The sequence below is a fragment of the Polypterus senegalus genome, chromosome 4 (genome assembly GCF_016835505.1).
Source record: "Polypterus senegalus isolate Bchr_013 chromosome 4, ASM1683550v1, whole genome shotgun sequence".
NCBI classification, from domain to species: domain Eukaryota; kingdom Metazoa; phylum Chordata; class Cladistia; order Polypteriformes; family Polypteridae; genus Polypterus; species Polypterus senegalus.
In genome coordinates this window covers 123,262,443-123,288,715 of record NC_053157.1, presented here as the reverse complement: position 1 = coordinate 123,288,715, position 26,273 = coordinate 123,262,443, and the positions used below count along the sequence as shown (strand labels likewise).

General features: G+C 38.6%; 1 protein-coding gene across 9 annotated transcripts in view; it reads left to right on the top strand.

Moving 5' to 3' along the window:
* The window catches only part of kiaa1109 (KIAA1109 ortholog), a 388,609-nt gene that overhangs the window by 33,396 nt on the left and 328,940 nt on the right, over positions 1 to 26,273 (top strand). For all 9 annotated transcript variants that reach the window (XM_039751238.1, XM_039751239.1, XM_039751244.1 and 6 more), the window contains exons 3-6: positions 5,293 to 5,414; positions 7,988 to 8,104; positions 18,453 to 18,531; positions 20,813 to 20,877. In XM_039751238.1, the coding sequence (XP_039607172.1) occupies positions 5,321 to 5,414; positions 7,988 to 8,104; positions 18,453 to 18,531; positions 20,813 to 20,877 (355 nt within the window). In that variant the 5' untranslated portion in view covers positions 5,293 to 5,320. The remainder of the gene's footprint in view (positions 1 to 5,292; positions 5,415 to 7,987; positions 8,105 to 18,452; positions 18,532 to 20,812; positions 20,878 to 26,273) is intronic.

Here is a 26,273-nt window from a genome sequence, read left to right as displayed (position 1 = left end):
AGATGACACATTTGTCATACTAAAAAATGATCAGCTGAATGAATTCTACAACCACATCAACACAATATTCCCTGCAATCCAATTCACCATGAAAAAAGAAATAAACTGACGCATCAGCTTCCTGGACATCTACATTCAAAGAAATAATGATGCCACCCTGACAACAAGTGTTTACCGTAAAGAATGCTACGCAGACAAGATATTACACTTCGCCAGCAACCACCCGGTATCTCACAAACGGAGCTGTGTTAAAACCATATTCAGAAGAGTCCACACTCATTGTAATACGAAGGAGACAAAAATGAATGAAAGGTGCTATCTCTTCTGTCTTTTCACTTTAAACGGATACTCCAAAAACATTCATTAATCGAAGCCTACACAGAAGACGCCAAAAAACTCGGCAAACAATCGACTTGAATCAGAACCCCCATCCCACCTGGCAGTCACTCACTTATCACCACAAAGTGTCTGAAGGTGCAGCACGAATCCTGGCTAGGTGAAGGGTCAGAATAGCACACACAAACCCACAAACAATCTGCGCACGGTCCTCTTAAATGCTAAAAACAAGAAATCGACAGCAGAAACACGAAACGCAGTTTATAGCATTCCATGCAGTTCTTGCTCAGTGGTATACATGGGACAAACCTCAATAAGAATTGCTACACGTATACAGGAACATCGCAACGCCATCAGAAGAAAGGACTCGCGATCATTGATCTATACGCACACTAAATCAACAGGACATGTATTTAACTGGGACAATGTACAAGTAAAATTTAAAGCCAATACTAAAAGTGCCAGAGAGCTGGCTGAATCTTGGCTATCAAATGAGAACGCCATCAACAGACACCTGGACATAAATCCAGCATATGCAAACTTAAGAAGAACATGTTCATAATAAATAAAACTTTACAACTAATACCCCCCCATTTCTGATCACACTGACTTGGCCACCTCAACCACGTAATTTTTTTGATAAATATTGCCTTGATTCTTGTAAGTCGAAGCATTATCCTCTGGTTAAGTTCCCTGGCAGGGGTTGAAAGCTAAGGAATAAAAACTACTTTATATGTCATTCATTCATTCATTCATTCATTCATTCATTCATTCATTCATTTATTTATTTATTTATTTATTTATTTATTTATTTATTTATTTATACACTAGCAAAATACCTGCGCTTTGCAGCGGTGAAGTACTGCATTAAAATTTTTATTAAGAAAAAAATTAAACCTTTTGAAACTGAGGGAAAATATGCCAATAATTATTTGTTAAGGATCTCTTTGTATACCACATTGTGAGTTCGGCCCTCTAGTTGTAATATGAGCAAGCTGTGCGCTGAGCTTACTCTTGAGCATGCAACGTACAGTTGGGCATGTGAACAGTAATCTTGTTTCAAATCTCACAGCTTGGATTGCTGCTGTCATAATCGGTTTGAGTTTCATGGTTTGTTTCAATTACGACAGTATTTGCAGGACTTGTGTTGAAATGACATTCGGCATCTGTCAAGCGTTGTAAGCACACAACCGGTTTCATCGATAACTTCACATCCAGCTTTTGAGAGTTTAAACAGTCATAAACATCAAAGTGTCCACTACTGAAATCATAACCTGTGAATCTAAGATGTTTAAGAGGCATTGGCAGTTGTCGAAAGGTGTAAAATATTTGGCCATTTCGGTACACTTGAAAGTGACAACCGAAGAATTTAGCGGCAGCCATCAACTCACATGCAGAACCATAGTTGAAGGGCTTAAGCATTTTACTGTTATAGTGCTCCTGTGTAGTATAATTATCTCCTGTACCGTCATCAGTTCACACCTTGAACCTGTCCCAGTCATTCAATACCTAAGACACAAAGTTCCTCCGGATATCAAGAGTGAGCCTGATATGGCCGTGCAATATGTAACAAAGAGAATGGAAAAGGCAGGTGCCATCTCCAGGCATGGAAACCACTCGGTAAGTGACAGTTCTTTGATCAATGGTGATCACTTCGATAGACATGTTATGGGGGTACGGTTGGAACGATAAAGGAAATGGGTAAATGTAAAATGTAAAGCAAGTCTAAAATACCTACACAATAACTATAATCGTAATAAACGAACAATAAAACAGCAGAGAAGTGAAAAGTGGATTAAATAAAAAGGCTGTAGTTATAGCAAGGAGACTTGAATCCCGTGGCGAAGGAAGGAAGGGAATGTAGAGACTGGAGCGACGGACGGCCTTATATAGGCAGGCAGCCAACAACGTGGGAGGCGTTGGGATGGGGGACCCAACGCCACCTCACACGGTGACAGAGCTGCAGGCTATGGACGTATATATGTACTTAAGTAGGATTAGTGTTGGGAACCCGCGTACCAAATTTCTTGAAGATGGGCCCATAAGTAACAAAGACTGTTAGAAAGTTTAATATGGCGGCCGACAGTGGCATCATACCACCGAAATAAGTACATACATTGGTTTCGGTTAGTGCAGGGAAGCCGCCTACCAAATTTCGTGAAGATGGGGCCATAAATAAGAAAGTTCAACATGGCGGACGTTGTCGACCGTTATGACCGTTACGTGTAGAATTTCAAAATGAGCTTAACTTTTGTAAGTAAGCTGTAAGGAATAAGCTTGCCAAATTTCAGCCTTCTGCCTACACAGGAAGTTGGAGAATTAGTGATGAGTGAGTGAGTCAGTCAGTCAGTCAGTCAGTCAGTGAGGGCTTTGCCTTTTATTAGTATAGATAGGAAGGAATGAAGTGGTATTGGTGGTAGAATCCATTTTAGAATTTAATTGTAAAATGAGTTTTTTGGTGATTTAATTTAATTTATTAATGTGATAAGTACAAGGTGTAATATTTTGATAAGGTGATACAGTACTGCAAAATCTGGGAACAATTACAGTACTATCTAAGTCACCCTTCTCATGCCACTCAGTTTATTATTGAAGAAATCCCAGAATTACAAGCTCCTAATGATAATAGCATAACTTAAGTTATTTTGATTGCTTATTGTTCAAGTGGCTATTCTTTTTAAAGAAAACATATTCATATTTTAATCTGTTCATTTATAGTAGTCATCAGAATGGAGTATATGAACTTTAATGTTTCAAGTCCATGGGGATCAGTAAATTTCACATTTTGGTAATGTTCATTCATGCTGTAATTTATTATTTGTAGTTTGAGAAGTATAACTACTTTCATTACACCGTGGTGAATTGCTTTTTTGTTCTTAACTGGTAATAACTGAAATTCGCATTTGTAACTACTGTTAATTAAAATTATCCAGAACCCTATAGTTCTCTTCTTCTCACAACCTAGGGAACAGCTTTATGAACAGGACTCCACCTTCTTTATTCTTAAAGGGTTCAATAAAAATCTGGAAATATTCCATGTTAGGGCTTTTGAGTTAAGTCACTTTTAATTAGCTAGCATATGGCTCACTGTGCTCCATAGAAATTGCTGAACAATCTCATACTGGTATTTTTATTAACATTACTTGTTAGGTTTGTGAATTTAATAAGCTAATTTAGCTGTACAAACACTTTACAACATAATATGAAGCCACATATTGCCATATACCTTGCATGTCAAATGAAATTTAGATAATCATTAGAACTTAGTTTGCTGTTTCATTTAATGTATTATTATAATACTTTGAATATTTCCAGATATTAAACTAATTCAGAGATGTAACGTTTACCACAGTTTAATTATCTTTTTTTTGTATTTTTTAGCATATAATTTAGCATTTAGGGATAATGTTTTTATTTCAAGCAAAATTATATTTGTTTGATTTATTGGTGAATTTTTTTGCCTCCTTTTTAATCTTGAAAACATAGTATATGTGTATTGTATATGAAAATGGACGTGCTCAGTATTATAGGGTAATCAAAAACTTTTTGAGCTTTATTTATTAGTAGACAAAGCACAAATACCAAATACTTTTTTTCCTTAGCATAACTACTGTGAACAGTAATACACCTGTTACAAAGTTAACAACATTTCTGTCATAAGCAAAAACATTTTTCTTGTTTTACTTTTTTCATTTGTCATGTCTTATGCAGTCAATTTTCTGTAGAGGACCTGAAGCTGCCTGCGACACATGGTGCATCACACACATACAGTCTTTTAGATTTGGGGATTGTTGGTAGTCACACATGGCTACTATAAGTCTGGAGAATAAGATGAGTATAGAATTTCAGCAGATCCACAATTTCATGGATAAGCCTTTGCGTCCTATGCATTGCTATAAAGCTAAGGGGACGGTTAGCAGCTTTTCTTTTTGGTTTTTCCTGCTTTTGCTACCTCAAATGCTATAACATCCACCCATTAATCCATTATCCAACCCGCTATATCCTAACAACAGATGCTAATGTGGTGCCAATTCATTTTATTAGACAGCATTATGGGCACCTAGTGTTCACAGACTTTGCTTATCTTTTATTATTCAGGAAGAATGGATTGAACTGATCTAACTAACCTCTGTAATGTGTATCTCAATGATTCCAATTACAGTTTACTTTAAGTTGGCACCATTGCTTTTGTTGCAATGTCCATGCCTTGGGTCATCTTTGAGAGAAATCCTGCCACAGTGGGATTCTGCAGACCATCCCTTTTTTACTTTGACATAAAAAAGGGACAGATTTGAGACATGTGTTAACATACTAGTGTCAGCCTGATACTTTAATTTGTGGTATAAGAGAAACACTAATTCACATAAAAAAGAGAGGTGGGGCTCTGCAATAACAGTCCCTGTTTAATTAATGGCTGTCATTTGGGGGATTTAAAGACCCATTGGTGCTGTCAAGTCAACTTTATTTGCCGTCACACCATATACTGAATACACAGACTAAATAATGTGTCTTTAGGAACACATTGCAACACATTACAAACACAACAACAACAAAATACGTTTAGTTGCAGTTATTGCAGCAAAGGGGGCTAACACCAAATACTGAAAGCAAAGGTTCACAAGCTGTTGCCACTCACAAATATGTAATATTCAATCATTTTTCTCAATAAATAAATGACCAAGTATAATAATTTTGTCTCATTTGTTTAACTGGTTTCTCTTTATCTACTTTTAGGACTTGAGTGAAAAATCTGATGATGTTTTAGGTCATATTTATGCAGAAATACAGAAAATTTTAAAGGGTTCACAAACTTTCAAGCACCACTGTAGGAACGAAAGGAAGAGCCTATATACTTTGTAGTACAGGAGTTGTTTTACAGTTTTTACAAAACATCCTAATATCAGACTGAGATTGTTGCATTAAATATGGCTTTATTTTTATTTATTTTCTCTGTAGCTCTTGCCTCTAATACTGCTGTGTAGAAATGGATACAAACAATGGCAGCTCTTTTCCCAGTTTCACACAACTCGAGGACTTCCTTGAAAAGCATGACTCCAAATTTGTGTGGTTACTGGTTGGTAAGTTTTGGTTTTATTATTATTATTATTTTACCTTTGGTACTCTTGCACCATCAAACATTTGTTGTTTTGTAAGGTTTGTTAATTTTCACTGATTATGTCAGTTGACCCATCTTAATAAAGAGTAATGTATTGTAGGTTAGTTTTGTAAGTGTATCGTTTAATGATACTCATTGTTTAAATTTACATTGCCTTGGTGGAGAGATTGAGAGAGAATGAGAAATGGAGGATGTTTTTTGTGACATCTCTACTTCATAGACTTTAATTGGAGCAATTGGACAATTTTCTGTAATTATTCTGTTGTTGGGGATATTTAGGTACCCTGGTAATGGCTTCATAAGAAATGCAGGAGATTGACATCAAAATGATAAAAGATGAATGGGTCTAAAATAGGTTGAATGAGTTTTGTAATTGCTGTCAGTCAGCATAGTGAGCAATGGGAAACATTTCCATAAAATTGTACTTGGACCTCAGTTGGATTCTGGGTTAAAATGTATTCTTTGTGGAGTCTGTGTGAGTTCTTTCCATGGTTTACATATTCCAAATACCTGTGAAATGAATGTGTTCCTTAAGAAAGACTACTGTCTCATGATTTTTGCCTCTCACCTTTTTTTGCTAGGGTAAGCTTTATATTAAAAATTAAAGAAAACATTAATTTATTCAATTGGAGTGAATCCAGTTTGGGTGTTTAGAAATATATTTGTTGGTGCTGTTTATGGGTGGAAAACTAATATATCAAATATCAGTTCTATTCATAAAATGTATGTAAAAATGTAAAAAATAGGGACGAGGGTGCTGAGGAGTAGCATATTGTAGCAGAAAGGAGCATAGCTTTTAGTAAGTATGCCTTTCATACACAACAGTAGCATATTCAATGGTAGAAATTTATCACAGATACATTAAACAAAATGTATCTGGAATGGTTGCTACAATACTTTGTAGCAGTCTCCCAAAGATTCTTAATGCAAAGTCACCAGTAAATCTTAGCAGTCCTTTTGCTGATGACGGACACTGAAGATCACTAGTCCAAGTGTTTTCTTTGGGTTTGATTTGTTTTTATTTGTCTTCACTTTTTTTCCCCCTACCACCAACCCTTTGCAAGGGCTTGTTATAATTACTTGCTTTGTGATTTCGCTGTTGCTTATATGTATGCCCCATCCATTGTGTCCATCTCTGTGTATTTCTTTCATTGATTGAATAAAGGACACAAAAGTAATGCCAGATGTTTGTCAGAATAACACACGCTGACACTAGATACCGAAAGACACTTTTCTCCGAATGTCTTCTTGTCATATTGGTCATGTTTCTCTTCTGTAAAGGAGGAGATTTTAAGTTGGTAGGTTAATTGATTTTGCTCCTTGCTTGGCTTTTCATTTATCTGCAGCACACAAAATGAGCATAATTGTATTTGACATGTGATTAAGTCCTTACAATGTCCTACATTCCCAGGTGAACCGTATGTATCCATTTAATGTGCCAATTTACTGTTGCTGAAAATGCTTTTGATAATTGACCACTTATTTTATTTGAACAGCGGTTATTTTTGTCTGCTACAAACATATCTATCAGAAAATAATGAAAGAAAATGGTGCACAAGGAGATAGCACGAATAGGTAAAATCATGCAGCATACTTGGCTATACGAGGTTGACAAAACATACTCTACTATTTGTAAGCTGTGTTGTGTGTTGAAAGCAGTACAGTAGTCACGAATGAAAATAAAACCTGATAAGAAACATGGATGTTACTTACTTACTCTTACCAGAAGGTCCACTGATAGACAAAAATGAGCACTCAGTGGTCCTGGTGTTTTGGATTTGAAGCCAAGTTGTATGATTAATAGTGATTAGTCTGGAAATGGACAAGAAGAAAGTTAATTATGGTGAACATTTTTTAGAGTGTAAGCTCTTCTTGACCCAGAATTGAATTGCACGTTTTTCAAAATGCTGATGTTAATTCCGTTCCAGAGTTTCAAAAAGAAAGAGTAGGTTATAGACAGATCTGTGGTTTTAACTCTAAATGATGGAGTTAACAAGTGTGCCTTGGAAATGTTAAGATTTTAAACTTTTTGTTCATGCCTGCCAATAATTCTGTTATGTATACAAAGCTTCTTCTGTAATTTATATTTATCAATTTAAAATACCGTAAATGGATTACATTTTAATTTCTGTGTAATGTCATAAAAAATCTGGTGCTAATTAACCAAAAGTGTATACATTATTTTTTTTTTTTAACATTTAAAGAAAAATACTGAATTTTGGCTTCACTGAAATAGTTACAGTATTTTTGTAAATATGGGTTATAAACCTCACTTTTTTTTTCTTTTATTTGTCATTATGTAGACTAAAGATACAAGCTTTATGAAGTCGCATAATTCATTTTAGGCTGTGTTTTAGAGGATTTAATCTGATAAATATTTGTTTGTTTTGAGTTACTAAACAGAGAATCCCTATTGCAGAGTAAAGAATATGAATTATTTTTTGTTATGATTGATAGTTGATTATGTAAATTTAGGCAATATATGCAAGTATTTATTATGTATCTTGACATACTAATTATGTTTTCCTTCTACAGCTACCATTTTGTCCTGTGGATGGATAATTTATTTAACTTATTATAATTCAAGGAATGTTGGACTGATCTTAACACTAATTTTAAACAGATTTTATAAAAATGGCTATATCCATATAGGTAAGTGTGTTGAGTTTGTTATCCTTTAAATTAGTTTACAGATTTGACCAACTATGAAATACAGTATTGTGTTATTGTCTGTTTTAAGTGTTTTTGTTTGTATCACAACACAGTTTAACAGACTTACTAAATATGACACAGTGAGTTAAAAGATATAACTGAACTGACAGTGTCTGGTTTATTGTGAAAGTAATCACTGTGTATATATCATTGGCTCCATTTGGGATTGGCTGCTTGGCCGTATGTCAAATAGGCTGTATGTAAGACGCAAACAAACTTTTAAAGAGCTCTCTAAGAGTCAGAATATATTGAAGCCCCTTCGAAACAGTAGTAGTAGTAATAATGACAAATTTCTACTATTTGCAATGTTTTTTATCTTCTTGCTGAAACAAAATGAAAACAGGTTGAAACACCTGTACTGATCGGGGGAAAAAAAAAAATGCATGCCAGCTGCGTGAAGTGCAACTTCAGAAAAATGCTGCATGGAATGTACAGTCAATGCTTCGAAGATTGCAACTTTGTAAGTGCAGTGCCATTTTTTTTACTTACTGCTAGTTTGTGGCAATTTGTTGGCAGCAACATCAGTGCCACCCTTCATAGTATATATATTTTTTTTCTTTTACTGCATGATTGTGCTATTGGATTAGCAACTGTTGCAATTAACAGATTTTTAAACAATTCTTCAGTACCCTGAAAGTAACTGTTTAACTTCAGATCTCTGGTTTACTGTTGATTTGTGCTGGGACTATGAAGAATCCATTGCATCAAGCAAAAGCTGACTTCCTTTTCCCAGAAAATGAAAATTAACTGCCATATTTCTGATTGTCTTTTTTCATTTTTTTTAAAGCTTTAATAGCATTTCAGTGTTGACAAAGTTTTGGTTGGCCGCTGACTTGCCACACAATCTCTGAAACAATGAGCAAAACTCAAAAAATTATTTAGGTCATGTGTGTTACATATTTGCTTCAACTGTAAAGGAGAAAAAAAAAGAGGAAAAATAGGGACTCAGTTTGCTTTAGTCCTATATTTATTCCTTGACCAACTACTACCATCTGCAGCACTGAATTGGCATCTTGTGCTGCAAAGTATCAAAGCTGGATGCTGCACAGCCCACCTGTCATCCACCAAAACCAAGTATATCTTATTTTAATATTTTTTTTTGTTATAGGTTTTTTGCAAGCTGCTTTGAATTAGAGTGCCTGCTAAATAATAATAATGAGAAAGAATTGCCCCTCCTCGAACCGCCACCTTATCGTGGTGAAGGGGTTTGCATGTCCCAAAGATCATACGAGCTCTGTTGTCCAAGGCTTTATGCCCCTGGTAGGGCCACCCAAAGCAAACTGGTCCTAGTTGAGGGATGAGACAAAGAATGGTTCAGTAGACCTTCAATGATGAATAAAAAATTTTGACTGCGTTTTCCCTCGCCCGGACGCGGATCTCCAGGGCCCTCCCTCTGGAGCCATGCCTGGAGTTGGCGCTCGATGGCGAGCGCTTGTTGGCCGTGCCTGCATCCATGGGGCTTGGCTGGGCACAACCCGAAGAGGCAACTTGGGTCCCCCGTTCCCATGAGCTCACCACCTATGGGCGGGGCCAAGGAGATCGGGTGCAGTGTGAGTTGGGTAGTGGCCAAAGGCGGGGACCTTGGCGGTCTGATCCTCAGCTACAGAAGCTGGCTCTTGGGACATGTAATGTCACCTGTCTGAAGGGGAAGGAGCCTGAGCTAGTGCGCGAGGTCTAGATATAGTCGGGCTCACCTCGACTCACAGCTTGGACTCTGGAACCAATCTCCTTGAGAGGGGCTGGACTCTCTACCATTCTGGAGTTGCCCCCAGTGAGAGGCGTCGAGCGGGTGTGGGCATACTTATTGCCCCCCTGACTTGGAGCCTGTACTTTGCGGTTTACCCTGGTAGATGAGAGGGTAGCCTCCCTCCGCCTTGTTGTTTGTGCGTATGCGCCGAACAGCAGTTTGGAGTACCCACCCTTTTTGGATTCCCTGGAAGGGGTACTCGTACTGCTGGGAGACTTCAGTGCTTACGTGGGCAATGACAGTGAGGCCTGGAAGGGTGTGATTGGGAGGAATGGCCCCCCGATCTGAAACAGACTGGTGTTTTGTTATTGGACTTCTGCGCTCGTCACAAATTGTTCATAGCGAACACCATGTTCAAGCACAGTGGTGTTCATATGTGCACTTGGCACCAGGACACCCTAGGCCTCAGTTCGATGATTGACTTTGTGGTCGTGTTGTCAGACTTGTGGCCACATATTTTGGACACTCGGGTGAAGAGCGGAGCGGAGCTGTCAACTGATCACCACCTGTTGGTGAGTTGGCTTTGATGGTGGGGGAGGATGCCGGTTAGGCCCGGTAGGCCCAAACGTATTGTGAGGGTCTACTGGGAGGCGTCTGGCGGAGTCCCCTGTCAGAAGTAGCTTCAACTCCCACCTACGGCCGAACTTCGACCACGTCCCGAGGGAGGTGGGTGACATTGAGTCCAAATGGGCCATGTTCCGTGCCTCTGTTGTTGAGGTGGCTGACCGGAGCTGTGACCATAAGGTGGTCGGTGCCTGTCGTGGCGGCAGTCCCCGAACCCGTTGGTGGACACCGGTGGTAAGGGATGCCATCAAGCTGAAGGAGTCCTACCAGACTCTTTTGTCCTGTGGGACTGTGGAGGCAGCTAATAGGTACCGACAGGCCAAACGGAATGCGGCTTCGGTGGTTGCTGAGGCAAAAACTTGGGCATGGGAGGAGTTTGGGGAGGCCATAGAGAACGACTTTCGGACAGCTTCGAGGAGATTCTGGTCCACCGTCCGGCATCTCAGGAGGGGGAAGCAGTGCACTGTCAACACTGTATATGGTGGGGATGGTGCGCTGCTGACCTCGACTCGGGACGTTGTGGGTCAGTGGGGGGAGTACTTCGAAGACCTCCTCAATCCCACCAACATGCCTTCCAATGAAGAAGCAGAACCTGGGGACTCGAAGGTGGGCTCCCCCATTTCTGGGACTGAGGTCACCGAGGTGGTCAAAAAACTCCTTGGTGGCGGGACCCGGGGGTGAATGAGATACACCCGGAGTTCCTCAAGGCTGTGGATGTTGTAGGACTGTCTTGGTTGACATGTCTCTGCAGCATTGCATGGACATCAAGAACAGTGCCTCTGGATTGGCAGACCGGGGTGGTGGTCCCCCTCTTTACGAAGGGGGACCGGAGGGTGTGTTCCAACTACAGAGGGATCACACTTTTCAGCCTCCCTTGGAAAAGTCTATTCAGGGGTTCTGGAGAGGAGGGTCCATCGGATAGTTGAACCTCGGATTCAGGAGGAACAGTGTGGTTTTCGTCCTGGTCTTGGAACAGTGGACCAACTCTACAGTACACCCTTAGCAGAGTTCTGGAGGGTGCATGGGAGTTTGCCCAACCAGTCTACATGTGTTTTGTGGACTTGGAAAAGGCGTTCGACCGTGTCGCTCTGGGAATCCTGTGGGGGGTGCTCCGGGAGTATGGGGTACCGGACCCCCGATAAGGCCTGTACAACCAATGTCAGAGTTTGGTCCGCATTGCCGGCAGTATGTCGAACTCGTTTCCAGTGACAGTTGGACTCCGCCAGGGCTGCCCTTTGTTACCGATTCTGTTCATAACTTCTTTTCTAGGCGCAGCCAGGGTGTTGAGGGGTTCCGGTTTGGTGAACTCCAGTTTGGGTCACTGCTTTTTTTAGATGATGTTGTCCTGTTTGCTTCATCAGGCTGTGATCTTAAGCTCTTTCTGAATCGGTTCGCAGCCGAGTGTGAAGCAGCTGGGATGGGAATCCGCACCTCCAAATCCTAGACCATGGTCCTCAGCCGGAAAAGGGTGGAGTGCCCTCTCAGGGTTGGAGGCGAGATCCTGCCCCAAGTGGAGGAGTTGAAGTATCTCGGGGTCTTGTTGACAAGTGAGGGAAGAATGGATCGTGAGATCGACAGGCGGATTGGTGCGGCATCCGCAGTGATGCGGGCTCTGCATCGGTCTGTCATGGTGAAAAAGGAGCTGAGCCGTAAGGCAAAGCTCTCAATTTACCAGTCAATCTACGTTCCTCCCCTCACCTGTTGGCATGAGCTATGGGTAGTGACCGAAAGAACGAGATCGCAAATACAAGCGGCTGAAATGAGTTTCGTCCGCAGGGTGTCTGGGTTTTCCTTTAAAGATAGGGTGAGAAAGTCAGTCATCCGGGAGGGGCTCAGAGTACAGCCACTGCTCCTCTGCATTGAGAGGAGTCAGTTGAGGTGGCTCGGGCACCTAATCAGGATGCTTCCTGGACACCTCCCTGGTGAGGTGTTCCGGGCACGTCCAACCGGGAGGAGGCCCTGGGGAAGACCCAGGACACTCTGGAGGGACTGTGTCTCCTGGCTGGCCTCGGAACACCTTGGGATTCTCCCGGAAAAGCTAAAAGAAGTGGCCAGGGAGAGGGAAGTCTGGGCCTCTCTGCTCAAGCTGCTGCCCCCGTGACCCGACCTTGGATAAGGGGAAGAAGTTGGATGGATGGATGGAGAAGGAAATGCTTAAAAATAATTACAATACAAGATGTAGTGCATTCAATGATCTAATTTGCATAAAAGAGAGATGGGCCACTAGGAACAAAAAACAGCATAGCTGGGGAAAAGAAAAAATGATTTAAAACCACATTCAGTGTTTTTGAGCAGTCTGAAGTAATTTTTGCATCGGTTTCTTATATTTGTTACAGAGAGAAAGGCAGCAGATCTGACTCTGCTTTCTCTTTTGATTTCATATCTTTGTTCTCACAGTGAACATTGTCTTCATGAAAGGCTGTGTTTTCAAGTGCGGCATTTGTTTGAAAGCTGAAGGTTACATGTGTGTCATTTAAGGAGCACTACACAAGTCATATAGGCTCTTCTAGCTTCACAACTATGCTTTAAGAAAAAAATTAAAGTATTAAATATAGTAAAAAAATATAGTAAATATCATACACAGTTCATAGTTTTTAACTTACAAGAGAATTTTTCTGAATATACACTCATTTTTGTTATTAATATTAAAATCTAAATTTTTGGCAAAACAAATTGAAAGCCTTAGCTTGCATATTAATTTATCTTGCTAAGTTCAGTGGGAAAGCAATGTCTTTTATTTTGTAAAATCAGAAAAAAAATAGTGTATCGTGTGGAAGCTGGCCCAGACATAAACAGGCAGACACGTTCATTTTCCCACCACAAGTTTATTTACAATAATATAATGTCCATAAGTGCACGAGATGGGCATTCCTTGGTCCCGCCTCTATACAGTTATTGGCGGGCACACAAGACACACCGGCCAATCCCGTGCCTGTCAGTAGGTGGGACTTCCGGTCCGCGGCCATCTTGGCTCCCCTCTTCCTGGTGCGGTGGCCTTTTTGGGCTTTCACGAGCGGCAGTGGCTCCCTTTCCGCAGCTCTCGTAGCTGCTGCCGGAGCCCCGCAAACCGACATGCTCCCGCCACTGATGTGGATCCGGGCAGCCCCTGCTCTGTAAACAAAGAACACACTCGGCCCCGCAGGGCAGGTTGCCAACAAGCAGGGAACTTGCCTCCCGGATCCCGTCTGCACGAGGAAACATCCCTGGCATGGCTTTGCTGGGTGACATGCCGTCGTGGGCGCCTCCAGCGCCGGCACGCTCGTCGGAGCCCGCTGCTCTCTTGCCCTGGCCGTTGTCTATCTCCCACACCAGGTGAGCACCATTCCTCCGCGGTCCGGCAGCGGTCTGCTGGGCGACTCCTTGTCCCGGGGTTGTGGGCACGCTGCACTCGCGGCACGTGTGTGGGCGCACCTGCTGCGCCGGGCCATCCACAAAATTATTTTGTAACGGGACCCTCCGCCTTGGAACAGGTGGGAAGTCCCATCTGGGATGCCATTGTGGAAGCTGGCCCAGACAAAGACAGGCAGACACGTTCATTTTCCCACCACAAGTTTATTTACAATAATATAATGTCCATAAGTGCACCACAAACCCCCAACGTCCTGGCCACACGATGCCTTACTTCCTTCAGGCCGCCTCCTTACTTCCAGCTCAGTCCACTCCGCTCCCGACTCTCGCTTCGAATGAAGGGAGGTGGCCCCTTTTATTCATACCTAGATGTGCTCCAGGTGCTTCCCGGCAATCTCCCACCGACACACCCCCGTGTGGCGGAAGTGCCGGCTGTATCTTTTGAAGCACTCCTGGTGTCCCTGCTCCTCTTCCTCCCGGCACTTCCTGGTGTGACGGAAGTGCTGAGGTCCAGGGCTCCAAAGGCATGGGGGGCACCCCCGGCGGTGACCATGAGCCCCTACAGGGTGGAGCTTCAAAGCTCTGTACCCGTGGCCCCCAAAGGAACCAGGGCGGCCGCCCCCAGATGGTCCGGGGAAAGTGCGAGCCCTCCTCTTGGGCGTCCCGGCCAGGTCGCCACCCCAGCCACCTCTGACACATGATTCAAAAGTTTCTCCACAATTTGGCAAGAGTTCATTATGTTTTTTTTTTTCCAATTTTAATTTGTTACTTTAATACATTCTAAGAGACTTAACAATAGTGCTATTTGTTTACATAATGCTCTGAACTTTGTACCGGTGGGGTTTTAAGTATTATTTAATGCATTTTAATTTTTTTGTAAGGAGATTGTGTATTTGCATTAATTATCTATACTAATAAAAGGCAAAGCCCTCACTGACTGACTGACTCAATCATCACTAATTCTCCAACTTCCCGTGTAGGTAGAAGGCTGAAATTTGGCAGGCTCATTCCTTACAGCTTACTTACAAAAGTTGGGCAGGTTTCATTTCAAAATTCTACGCGTAACGGTCATAACTGGAACTTACTTTCGTCCATATATATGTCCATAGCCTGCAGCTCGGTCGCTGTGTGAGGAGTAGTTGCGTTCCCTCATCATCACGCCTCCCACGTAATTGAGTGCCTGCCCATATAAGGCCATCCGTCAGCATTACACAATTGAGAAGGCAGCAAAAGAATATGAAGCAAGTGACGCATACAAGCATATTCATAAGTGCAGCTACTGCGGAAACAAAGCACGGTGTTAATCTTAAGTTTAAATTAAGTTCATTGACACGCTGCCGCTGGCGTTTGTCATGCCTACGACGAATACAATATTCGCGAGATACAAGTTTAATGACAAGACGCAGGGTATAAACAAAACTTTTGATCACGGCTCACGTGAACTGACTGTGAACGCAGTACGCATACAAAAAGCAAGACCTCCAAAGAGCACTGAACAAAAAACGCATTACACAATTGAGAAGGCAGCAAAGGAATATGAAGCGTGTCACTCATACAAGCATATACATAAGTGCAGGTACAGCGGAAACAAAGCACACGGTGGAATAAGTCATTGTCCAGCTAAAGGGAGACAGTGTAAAAAAAATGTGGTAAATTGAACCACTTCGCTAAAGTTTGCAGGACTCGGAAAGGTAAACCCATGCATGCAGTGTGTGATGTCTCAGATAAAGAGCAAGACGAACTGACAAACACGGAATATAACTTGAACACAACACATCCCCCAAATACGAACCTGATTGAAGGAAATGATAATCAAATCCTTGATGACAGCAACACTCATAACAGTCACAAAACAATTACATTGACAATCCTGTAACGTTATGTTTAAAATGTTTTCTTTTCTTTTTTATAACTTCTTTAACACACTACTTCTTCGCTGCAAAGCGCGGGTATTTTGCTAGTTTTCAATATATATGATACAGTTTTCCTATTATAAAAAGAAATCCTGGAATGCAAAAGCAAGGCGACGATACACGATTTTCTCGAAAGACATTTAAAAGACCCGCGAGACAAAAGAGACTTGCCAAGGATCTTCTCGCGTGGACAGTAAACATGAGACTTGGTGCCAAGAGACTGTGCCAGGGCCGTCCCACAGGGACGTGGAACATGAGATTCTTGCAAGACACACCCTACTCACAAATGATATCATACAAGAGCACATGCATCAATTAACAGTCAGTCGTGTAAAAGCACGTAGTGCACACACATCCTGTGCTCTCAACACATATAAAGTGTATAAGAACAATATGGAGAATAGACACCCAAAGGCGTTGGAGAGATAAAAAGGCAGATAAGAGATTATAAAACCAGTAAAATTCGAAAGTATTGCAGCGTCCCAGCCAGGTTGCGGCCTTTTTGGTGTTAACTGACTGTTTGGTCCGATTGAGGGAGGGCGGAGTACAGCACGGAAGACTGATAACGGGGTATTGATTGATGTGTTAAGAGGGGGTGAGACGCGGGGGATGAGGGATTGGAGAGGGTGCTAGAAAGTTGTGTTTGGGGTTACGAAGTCAGTGATTGTTCAAGTAAAGCTTTTGTGACACTTTATCATGTCAATCGCTACAGTATCAAAGAAAAGATAGAAAAGATCACATTACTGCAAAACAAAAGGTGATTAACCATCAGAACCAGGTGTAATTGAAATAAGAGCAGGACAAATCGAAGTCAGAAATAAAAGGCAAAGAGTAGAGTCTTTTCACATTTGCATCATTCATATGCACAAAATGTGGATTTACACAATAATAGATGCTATGAGAATTTGTGGTCCCGCAACAGTTAAAGCAGCGACAATTTGAATTTTTAAAGAATACACAATTCTGTCAGGTGTATATTTATGATCACGGAGAAGCAATGCAAATTTTACAGGCAAAAAGAAAGCAATGTATGTATTCCGTGTATAACATTACACACCAAAGGAGATTGTGATATGCCATTCGTATTAAAATGTTTACAATTTACTGTGAGAATAGCTTTTGCTATGACAATCAATAAATCACAGGGACAAACATTAGAAAAAGTCGCATTATTTATTAGAGAAACAGAAACAATATTCACTCACGGGCAGTTAAATGTTGCATAGTCACAATGTGTCTACAAAAAATATTGTTTTTCATGAAGATTTAAAGTAAAAGTGCAAATAATGAAATTGAAACAATTCCAAAGAAAAAAATAAAAATTGTATATCCGATTAACCAAACAGGGGTTGGCGAGCGAAGCGAGCAGGGGTTGAAGCCCCCTAGTATTCTTTAAATTCAACAAAACTTAACAATAAAAATATCACAATAAGCAAAGGTGTATTTCCTGTTGCCAATGGATTTAAGAATTGTTGCGTAGAGATTCACTCCAGATTTCAAAAACTTATCCAGCTCCCTCAAATTAATGTTTTGTCCTGATTCTTTTCCATTTCTCTGTTGAACTTGAGATGCCAGATTTACTGCTGTTTTATTTTAAACCTGTTTAGCATTCAATGTTGTGAGCAAAATTTGTTTTTGTTCCCATCAAACACAATGTGAAAGATCTGCCATATTTATTGATTTCCTTATTAATTTAGTAGCTTTAAAGTTGAGCATTTTCAGTTTTGGGAAAGCATTCCTAGCTACCTTAACCAATGCATTTTGTTTGGAGGCTGCTTGCATGATGTATAATTCTTAAAACAGAATAGAAATGAAAAATACGTATTAGGTTGCATGTGTTATATTTTTTGCTGCACCTGTAAAGGACGAAAAGAATCCTGCTTATTTTAATTCTGTATGTTGTTCACCCTGCTCTTAAAATATATGAAGTTGGGCTACTCACAAGCTGTTTTTTTTTTCTTTCTTTCTTCTGACTTGTTTTAAAATTTCACTGTGTTTTATTTTTTTACTTTGTAGCAGAATTGTTAAATTGCTGTTAATAAAACTGTTCGTCAAATAAAAAAATATAAGGAAGGGGAAATACGTAAAAACCATTACAGTAAAACACCTAGTAGTTTGTGAAAATTAAATAGACTCCCTGTGCCTTGACCCATATAAAATAAAATGGGCCGTCTTTTGCACCCAAGAAACAGAAAGGCACATGGCAGATCAGAAGGCTGGAGGAGGGGCAGATCACTTTCCATGGACAGAAAATCACTTTTTTTTTTTTTTTTTTTGAGGTGTGTCAGTGCACCATGTGCGAAAAAATTAAAATATTAATCATTACGAAGCCTGCTAAGGCATGTTCTATACAAACATACATGTAGTAGCACATAGAACTTTTAACCTACATTGGATTATATTGGAATCGTTACTTATTTTTAATTTGAATATTCAAACATTAATTTTTGTATAATTTGACAACCTTATTATAAATGCAATATTACATGAAAAGTATTTTAAAACTGATAAGATCATAGTCTTCGTAGCTTTATTCTCTGGGCAAGGATTAACTTGCTTGATATTTGATGAAATCCATACTTTAAGTTCAGTTTTGAAGTTTATTAGCCTAAAATGAAACATATCAGCATTTCCATATAAATGTATAACTACTGAAGAAAACTTTTCTTTGTTTCATCATATATTTTTGTTACTAAAACTTGTCTTCTTTCCACAGGCTCATTTTCTTTTTCTGTCTTATCTGGAAAAGTTATGTTCAGAGATATTTATTTAATCAATGAAGATTTGTCTGTCAGGTAAGTATGTCTATATGTGAATATTTTAAAATTAATGCCTGCCTACAAAATGTAGTTCAATCAATAACTCACATTGTGTAGTATTTTGTTTTAATTATGTTTTGCAAGTTGTACTACAGTAAAAAATGCCACTTGACTCATGTACACTGCAAAGTCATTAGTCAAATTCAGATTGAGACCTTCTCTTCCAAAATACTAATATTAATTAAAGTTGTTCATCCTTAAGAAAGGAATCTGTATAATAATAGTTTTTATTTGGAAAAAGAGAACATTATTGGATATGCTGATCGAGCACCCATATATTCAATGTTTGAATTTTTTGGAATATTGTTTATCTTTATAGTACTACAAGAAGTGTTTTTTTTTTTTTTTAAATGACTGACACGGGAAAGATTAGTTTTGCAATTAAGGTTGAATCCTCTTTGAATTAGGCAGAAAAACTTTGCGTTTATTGCGTTATTTATCCAGTGAGAGAAATATTTGTAACATTCTTAACTCATGTCTTGGAGACACATTTTTTACAGTGTATTACATTTCTACGTTAGGTGATCCTTGCCTAAAATGTATGCTTATTATAATTAAACTGAATAAAATATTTGTTTTTACTTCACAGCATACACAGGCAAAACAAAAATATTAAAAACATTTATTAATTTACTTACTTTACTAACTTCCTTTCTGTTGACACCTGGGACTGTTAATTGTTACAGATTTTGCCTTTTAATAAAGGTCCAATAACAAAAATGATAATTCATGTGAAAAAATTATAGAGAAGGGGTAAACTTAATTATAAATGTGTTCCACAGTTTAGAACATGCTATTATTTATTTAGTACTGGAGGGGTGTTTTGACAATGTTGGTTCAGAGATTTGCCCACCTATTTAAACTCCAGCACTTTGGGATTGCTGCCCAAAAAGGTGAGTTTTCCAGTACATAACCAAGACATTTCATGATTCAACACCTTGGAATCAATTTTTTTTGCCTCGGTCTGTCAGATATCATTGTACCAAGTTTAGGTGTCATATTCCGTACAATTTCAAAGTTATACTGTGACATGTTTTTTCCTTGTTTAAAAACATGTAGTCTCTTGCATATAAACAATCTCTCAAAACAAGTATTGCAGTTGTAGTTGCATATTATTTATTTAAGAAAAAAATCTACATACAATCAAACACACACACACAGTATGTTTCACTCTGAAGCAACAAGTAAACAATTTCTAGGTAAGTACTGTATGTATAAGTACATATTCATCTAAACCTTTACCTTCAAAATGATTTTTCATGCCAGTACTAATTTCTCTTTACAGCTATATCCAGAGAAGCATTTTGTGTTGCAATTCACATATCTTCTCCTGCCTTCTTTTGCAGGTGGTCTATAAACGTTTAGTATGTTTTTTATTTATTTATTTATGTTGTTGTTCTTGCTTTTTTTTGCCACATTTCACATCTGAAATTAATTTCTTTCAGACCTTGGTTTCAGGCTGGGGACAATGCCTTTTCTGGGTGTACTGCAGGAAACAGCCCTGGGCAGGGACCCCCAGAGCTTGTTATATACACATACCACATATATGCACGCAAAACAGTGTTTCTCAGTCACTTTTGGGTTGCATGCATATCAGAGTTGTTCATGGTGTAATCCCACCAGTGTATAGATTGACAACGCCTTGCAATATATTTTATCCCATGCCTAATTGTGCATGCTTCATCCTCCACCCTCCTAAAAAGGCTGGTCTACAGTCTTTAGTGTAATGGTGTGTAAAGATGACCTGTCACACAAGTGATTTATTTCCTGCGTATTCTGCAGAAATGTGAAATATATTGATGTCTATAATTGGTCAGTTGTACTAAATTACAGGAAAGATGTGAAGGTCCACTCTCCAGTGGTAATGAGCATTAAATCGTAGGTGAGATCTTTGATAAAAGCAGATTCACTCAGCTGTGATGTGCTGCTCGCCTTGGCATATATGTGTTCAAGTCATATATTTTAATAATGAAAGAGAGCATAAAAAAATGGAAACTTATGATTTTTTTTTAAATTGACATGTGGATTTATTGCAATGTACACAAACATCTTTGAATTTTGGTCGTGTCCCTTTTGCATTAGTGGTTAAATTCTGTCATCCAATCTGTAAAATACTGGTAGCCTAAAATTATTTCTCTCTGTCCTTTCATAATATCTCACTTTATGCAGTGCTTAAATAATATATATTATTAGAAAAATAAGTTCCTTAAAATTGTTTGTCCACTCATTTACTATTGTATTTCTTTTAACTTTTTAGAATTCAAGATGGGTTTCTCATATTTCGTTGGTGGAAGATGTATAATCCCAAACAAAAGCTACATGGTAAGCAATAAGCATCAATACCTCTCTCCACCCCCCTTTCAATTAAGGTGTTTTAGTGTGTAAGATTTAATAGACCAATTAATTTGTACTTTGCTAAATGGTACACTTATTTACAGAGATGTATGTTGAGTTATGAAACCTGATACTTGCGTAGATAAAGATTTGGTGTAACATATTAAATATGTTCTTTTTCATCTAAAGAGGGTTTAAATTTTAGTCAATTGGAATATTCTTCCTCAGCATGAGAACAAAGAGGCGGTAAGTTAACTTTAAAAAGAATTCATTAAATAATTGTTTAAAATAAGCCATTTGAATTATATGGAAATCACACAATAGGATAACTGAACCTCTAGCCATGGCGAGTTCATAATTAAAGTATGTTCACCTTACAATACCAAAAATGTCATTTTCTCAGTTAAGATGCTAACTCTGGTTACATGCACTGAACTGAAAAGTGAAAGAAAGAACTACTACTTTATCTGTCTTTCATTGATTCAGCTGTGTCCTCACTTTTGTTAGTTATTTTTATTTATCCTCCTCCTGAGACCTGCTAGCTTTTATTGTTTATGTAATTACTATACTTTAAAGTTAAGCTTGACATTTTATATATATTTATGTTTTACTTCAGTTTGCACTTTTTTTGTTTTTATGCTTTGTAGCATTTTGGATTTAATAAAAGCATGTTATAAACAAAAAGTAATAAGGATGCAATTCTTTGCTATCCTACTCACTCTGTGCTAAGTCTGTTTTCCAAACTGAGATTAGGCCATAGGTATGCTAGTATCAAGACCTTGTGGTTCAAAAACATTTTCTTAACTTTCAGCAGTCTGTCTTCTCAATTATGTGTGTCATTGTTAAAATAAATAAACTGCATAATAACATTTATTAAACGTCCAACAATATGATACCTAGTAATACAAGTGTTTTGTTCTCTGTTTCTACTATTTGCACTTTTTTGTTGTATTCTATACGGCTGGCCTGTACTTTAATTCATGTGCTTGAGTAGAAAAATTGATTTCCTATGTACATCTGTACAAAAGGCAAATAAAGAATTTCAGTCCCAGTTAGTATTATTAACTGGTAAATGAAAGGCTTAATTAATGTTAACATAAGACATATTTTCAAAATAGCCCCAAAATCTGAAAACATTCTAAAGCAATGAAAAATATCCTCTTCACAACTGCTTTCTCTGAACTATTTTAAAGACTTGATTGTATAATCCATCATTTCCCAAACTGTACTTAGAGTTCTGTGAGGCAAGAACAGGTACTCTGTGAAAAATTGAAATTAACAATTAAAAAAAAATTAAAAGGTAAATATGAATTTAAATATACTGTATAGGTGTGTATATTTTGTTCTTTATTTGATTTTTGTATTGCAATTTTTTACTTTAGTTTTGGTGATTTGGGTAATCTATAATTAATTAATTATATTATGAATCCCTTAAAAATGTAGACATTCATTTTTTTCCTTTGTTTTATTCTGAAAATTGTCTTCATTTCAGCAATATGTATAAAAAAAAGTCAATGTTGCCAATTGTGATTGTACTCATTCAGCATGACAGTGGTTATGTTGTTTCTGTCTGTGAACTCTCTCCACTTGAGATTTTACTGCTGACTGCTACAAGAACTGTCCAGTGCACAGAGCCAATGATATTGCATGTGTTTTAGCTTAGTTCAAGTGCTTGAAAGGAAATAGTTGTGTGATATGAACTGTCTTCATAATTACGAAATTACTCCTGTAGCAGTGAAGAAAATCCATCCATCCATCCATTATCCAGCCCGCTATAGCCTAACTACAGGGTCATGGGGGTCCGCTGGAGCCAATCCCAGCCAACACAGAGCACAGGGCAGGAAACAAACACCAGGCAGGGAGCCAGCCCACCGCAGGGCGTGCACACATCAAGCACACACTAGGGACAATTTAGAATTGCCAATGCACCTCACCTGCATGTCTTTGGACTGTGGGAAGAAACTGGAGCACCCGGAGGAAACCCATGCAGACACAGCGAAAACATGCAAACTCCAAGCAGGGAGAACCCGGGAAGCGAACTCGGGTCTCCTAACTGCGAGGCAGCAGCACTACCCACTGTGCCACCATGCTGCCCAGTGAAGAAAATAGTACATTTAATACATAATTAAACATGATTACTTGCATAAATATTTATTTTGATATTTTCAGTATTTCAAAATGTTAACTACTAAAACAACTGACCATGGGTTTGTAACTGAAAAAAGCTACTTTTGAAATAAGAAGGAGGTACTTCTAATAGTACATCTACAGTTGATAAAACCAAAGTTAATATTGTCACTTCCTCCCTTACAGACAAGAAAAAACAACCACAATCTTTTATTCCTCAGAAACCCAACAGTGAAAAAAACAGATTCAAACTTGACTTTTGGCTTTACATGTGTTAGAGTTAAAGATACTGTTGAGGCAGTGTATCATGTAAAATAAGATACTAGCAGTTTTTTTTGTCTCCAGATTAATGTTGTAGGCACTTGGTAACCGATCGTGATGAACACAAAGAAAAAGATTTTTTCTAAGAAGCTTTGGGACTCATTGGAAAATTCTAAAGTTTCAATTCTTATACTTGCTAAATCTGACAATGAAAAAGCGACAATGGTATCCTTTTGTGCAATTTAACATATTGTGCTTAACAGTTGAAACTCGCACTAAGCCTTGTGCAAAAAAATATTGCAGAATGAAAGTTAAATGAGCTGTCTTATCAAAAAGTAGATGCAGTACAATTGTCAAATACTGTTGCATGTCATATTAAAGATATTTCTGACATCGTAGAAAAAGAGCTATTTTATTGAATAAAACTTTACAGTGAATACAAGAGAAACATCTGACAGTTTTTTTTAGCACACGATATTAAAATTCATCCTTCAGTAAGAAACTAGAGTTCTTGATATCTTTGGAGGAGTAAAATAATTTTGACTTGCTTGTGCGACACTGGATATTCATAAGCTGCAACTAGTGATGAGCAAAATTGGCTCATCTCAAGTTTGGCAGAATCACAAAAGTGATTGCAAACGTCACCAAACTCCGAGAAATACATTGAAGTCAATGGGAAAGGAGGAACTCAACTAGTTTTAAGTGGATTATAATGATTCAATAGTGCAACCGAATTCAACCTCTACCTGAGAGAAAGAGAAGAGAGCCAAGAGCATGAGCAAAAAGAAATGGGGATGAAAGTGAATGTCCTTTACCCCAATATAAATGCTTATTCTAAGATTGTATTAATTAAATCTTTCCATATTTAAAAAAGTTTTAAACAGATCTAAGCAAGAATTACATTTTTTTTTCAATTTCAAATATTATAGAACATCAGGTAATATGGTAGAAATCAACATCTTAAGTAAAGAAAGATACTTATCCTCTACTGGGGCAAGTTTGATAAAACCTTTTTGAATCATTTATCAGGCAGGAGAAATACTGTTCATTTCATAATTTAATTACTCCTCTGCAAATGCTTTAGAGGGAGCATCTATCATAGCAGACTATACAGCATGGTCAGGATGATGAAAATATTGAGGGTATAGGTCTATTTTATAAGCAACTCATTTTCCATAAGTGCGAATCAATACATACATTTACAGTCATGGCCAAAATTATCGGCACCCCTGGAATTTTTCCAGAAAATGCACCATTTCTCCCAGAAAATTGTTGGAATTACAAATGTTTTGGTATATGCATGTTTATTTCCTTTATGTGCATTGGAACAACACAAAAAAAACAGAGAAAAAAAAGCCAAATCTGACATCATATTACACAAAACTTAAAAACCGGGCTTGGAAAATTCCAGGGGTGCCGATAATTTCGGCCATGACTGTAACTCTAGTTCATTCATAGGTCTACACCCAAATGACTTATATAAAATCAAAGTATGTTAGACCAGCAGTATTTAAACAAAAGACCTGTCTATGTGTGTGTGGAACAGTTTGCTCTGCTCACACTCGACCATATCCATGGGAGTTGGTGTGAATTCTTCGAAAGATGTAGAAGCTCATACAATTGTGACTTCCACCAGGTGAGATGGTGCATGCATGCATTTCACATTCATCCCAAGCAGATAAACTCAGCTTTATGGTACATGCATGTTGTACTTTCAGTCAACGAGCCACCATACATTTGCTTGAGACAAGTTCCAACCTGTCCTGCTCAATTTGTGCCACAGCTGCACTCTACTACATGTCCATCTTGGACAACATACAGCCTGTCCCTGCCCACTTAGCTGATGCTTCTGCAAGTTCACCAATATAGTAAGACTGCTTGGGAGTCTTTGGGTTGTTTTTTTGTCCCGAAGACCAGCTAAACCACGCAGCTAGTTTTATTATATTCTGGTTCTTCTTACACCCTTTTAGCCACCACCCATGGAATTTCTGTATATGTAACAAACATCCATTCTGATTGTTTACAGAAAATCTGCTGATTTCTTAGTCATCTCTTAGTACATTTTGTGTATTACACCTTTGTCTTTGTTGTTCACTTGATCTTTATCTGATTTCCTGATATACCTGAACAGGTTTCTGACATTTACAAGTATTAACCCTTCATGCTATGTCTTTAAGATAAATGCTATGTTACCCTAAAATTATTCTCTGACATTACCCACTGACTTAAGGTTAGGATTCTCAAAGTTCTCACGTTATTATTGTGATTTAGGCTATTAACAATCAATTTTTATGCTGTTATAGGTTATTAGTGTAGGCTATTACAATGTGTCCTTTTCCACTTAAGTCCATCTGGAAGTACACCAAACACAGCTGTTAATGAGTTAGGAGTGATTGTGACAACAAGGCTGTTAAGTGTTCAAATATTTTTGTCCAAGACTGTGAATTTTGTTCACTCCCACAACTTGTGGGCCAGTGAGCTGAACTACAGGGCTTGCAGGTTGGATCTTGCCTAGGATACATTTTGGAGAATTTTAAATATAATGAATATGATCGATGAATAATCTTTAAGTTGATTTATTTAATGTTTTGTGCATACAGATCTAGAGTATTCTATGGATGACAGCTTTCTACGCCTTTTCTGAAATATTATTTGAAGGGTCCTTTTCTACTGTACGCTAGGATTGCGGTGGTCTTAAGTGTCCCGAGGGATAGGGTAAAGTCTGCCAGCTATTACTATACTATTAACTATTATTGTGGCCAATGATCTGATCTGTGAGGCAGCAGTTGCTAACCACTGCACCACCAGGCCTCAAACAATGAAAGATGCAAATGGAACAAATACCAAAAACAAAATAAAAGAAGCTGCCACAAACTACAAATAAGTAAATAAAATATAGATCATTCCATTCACAAATTACAATATTGGGGGATACATTTCCTGTGCCCCGAAGTTACGACATGGGACTGGCCTGTGGGCCCTGGTAAAGTGGGAAT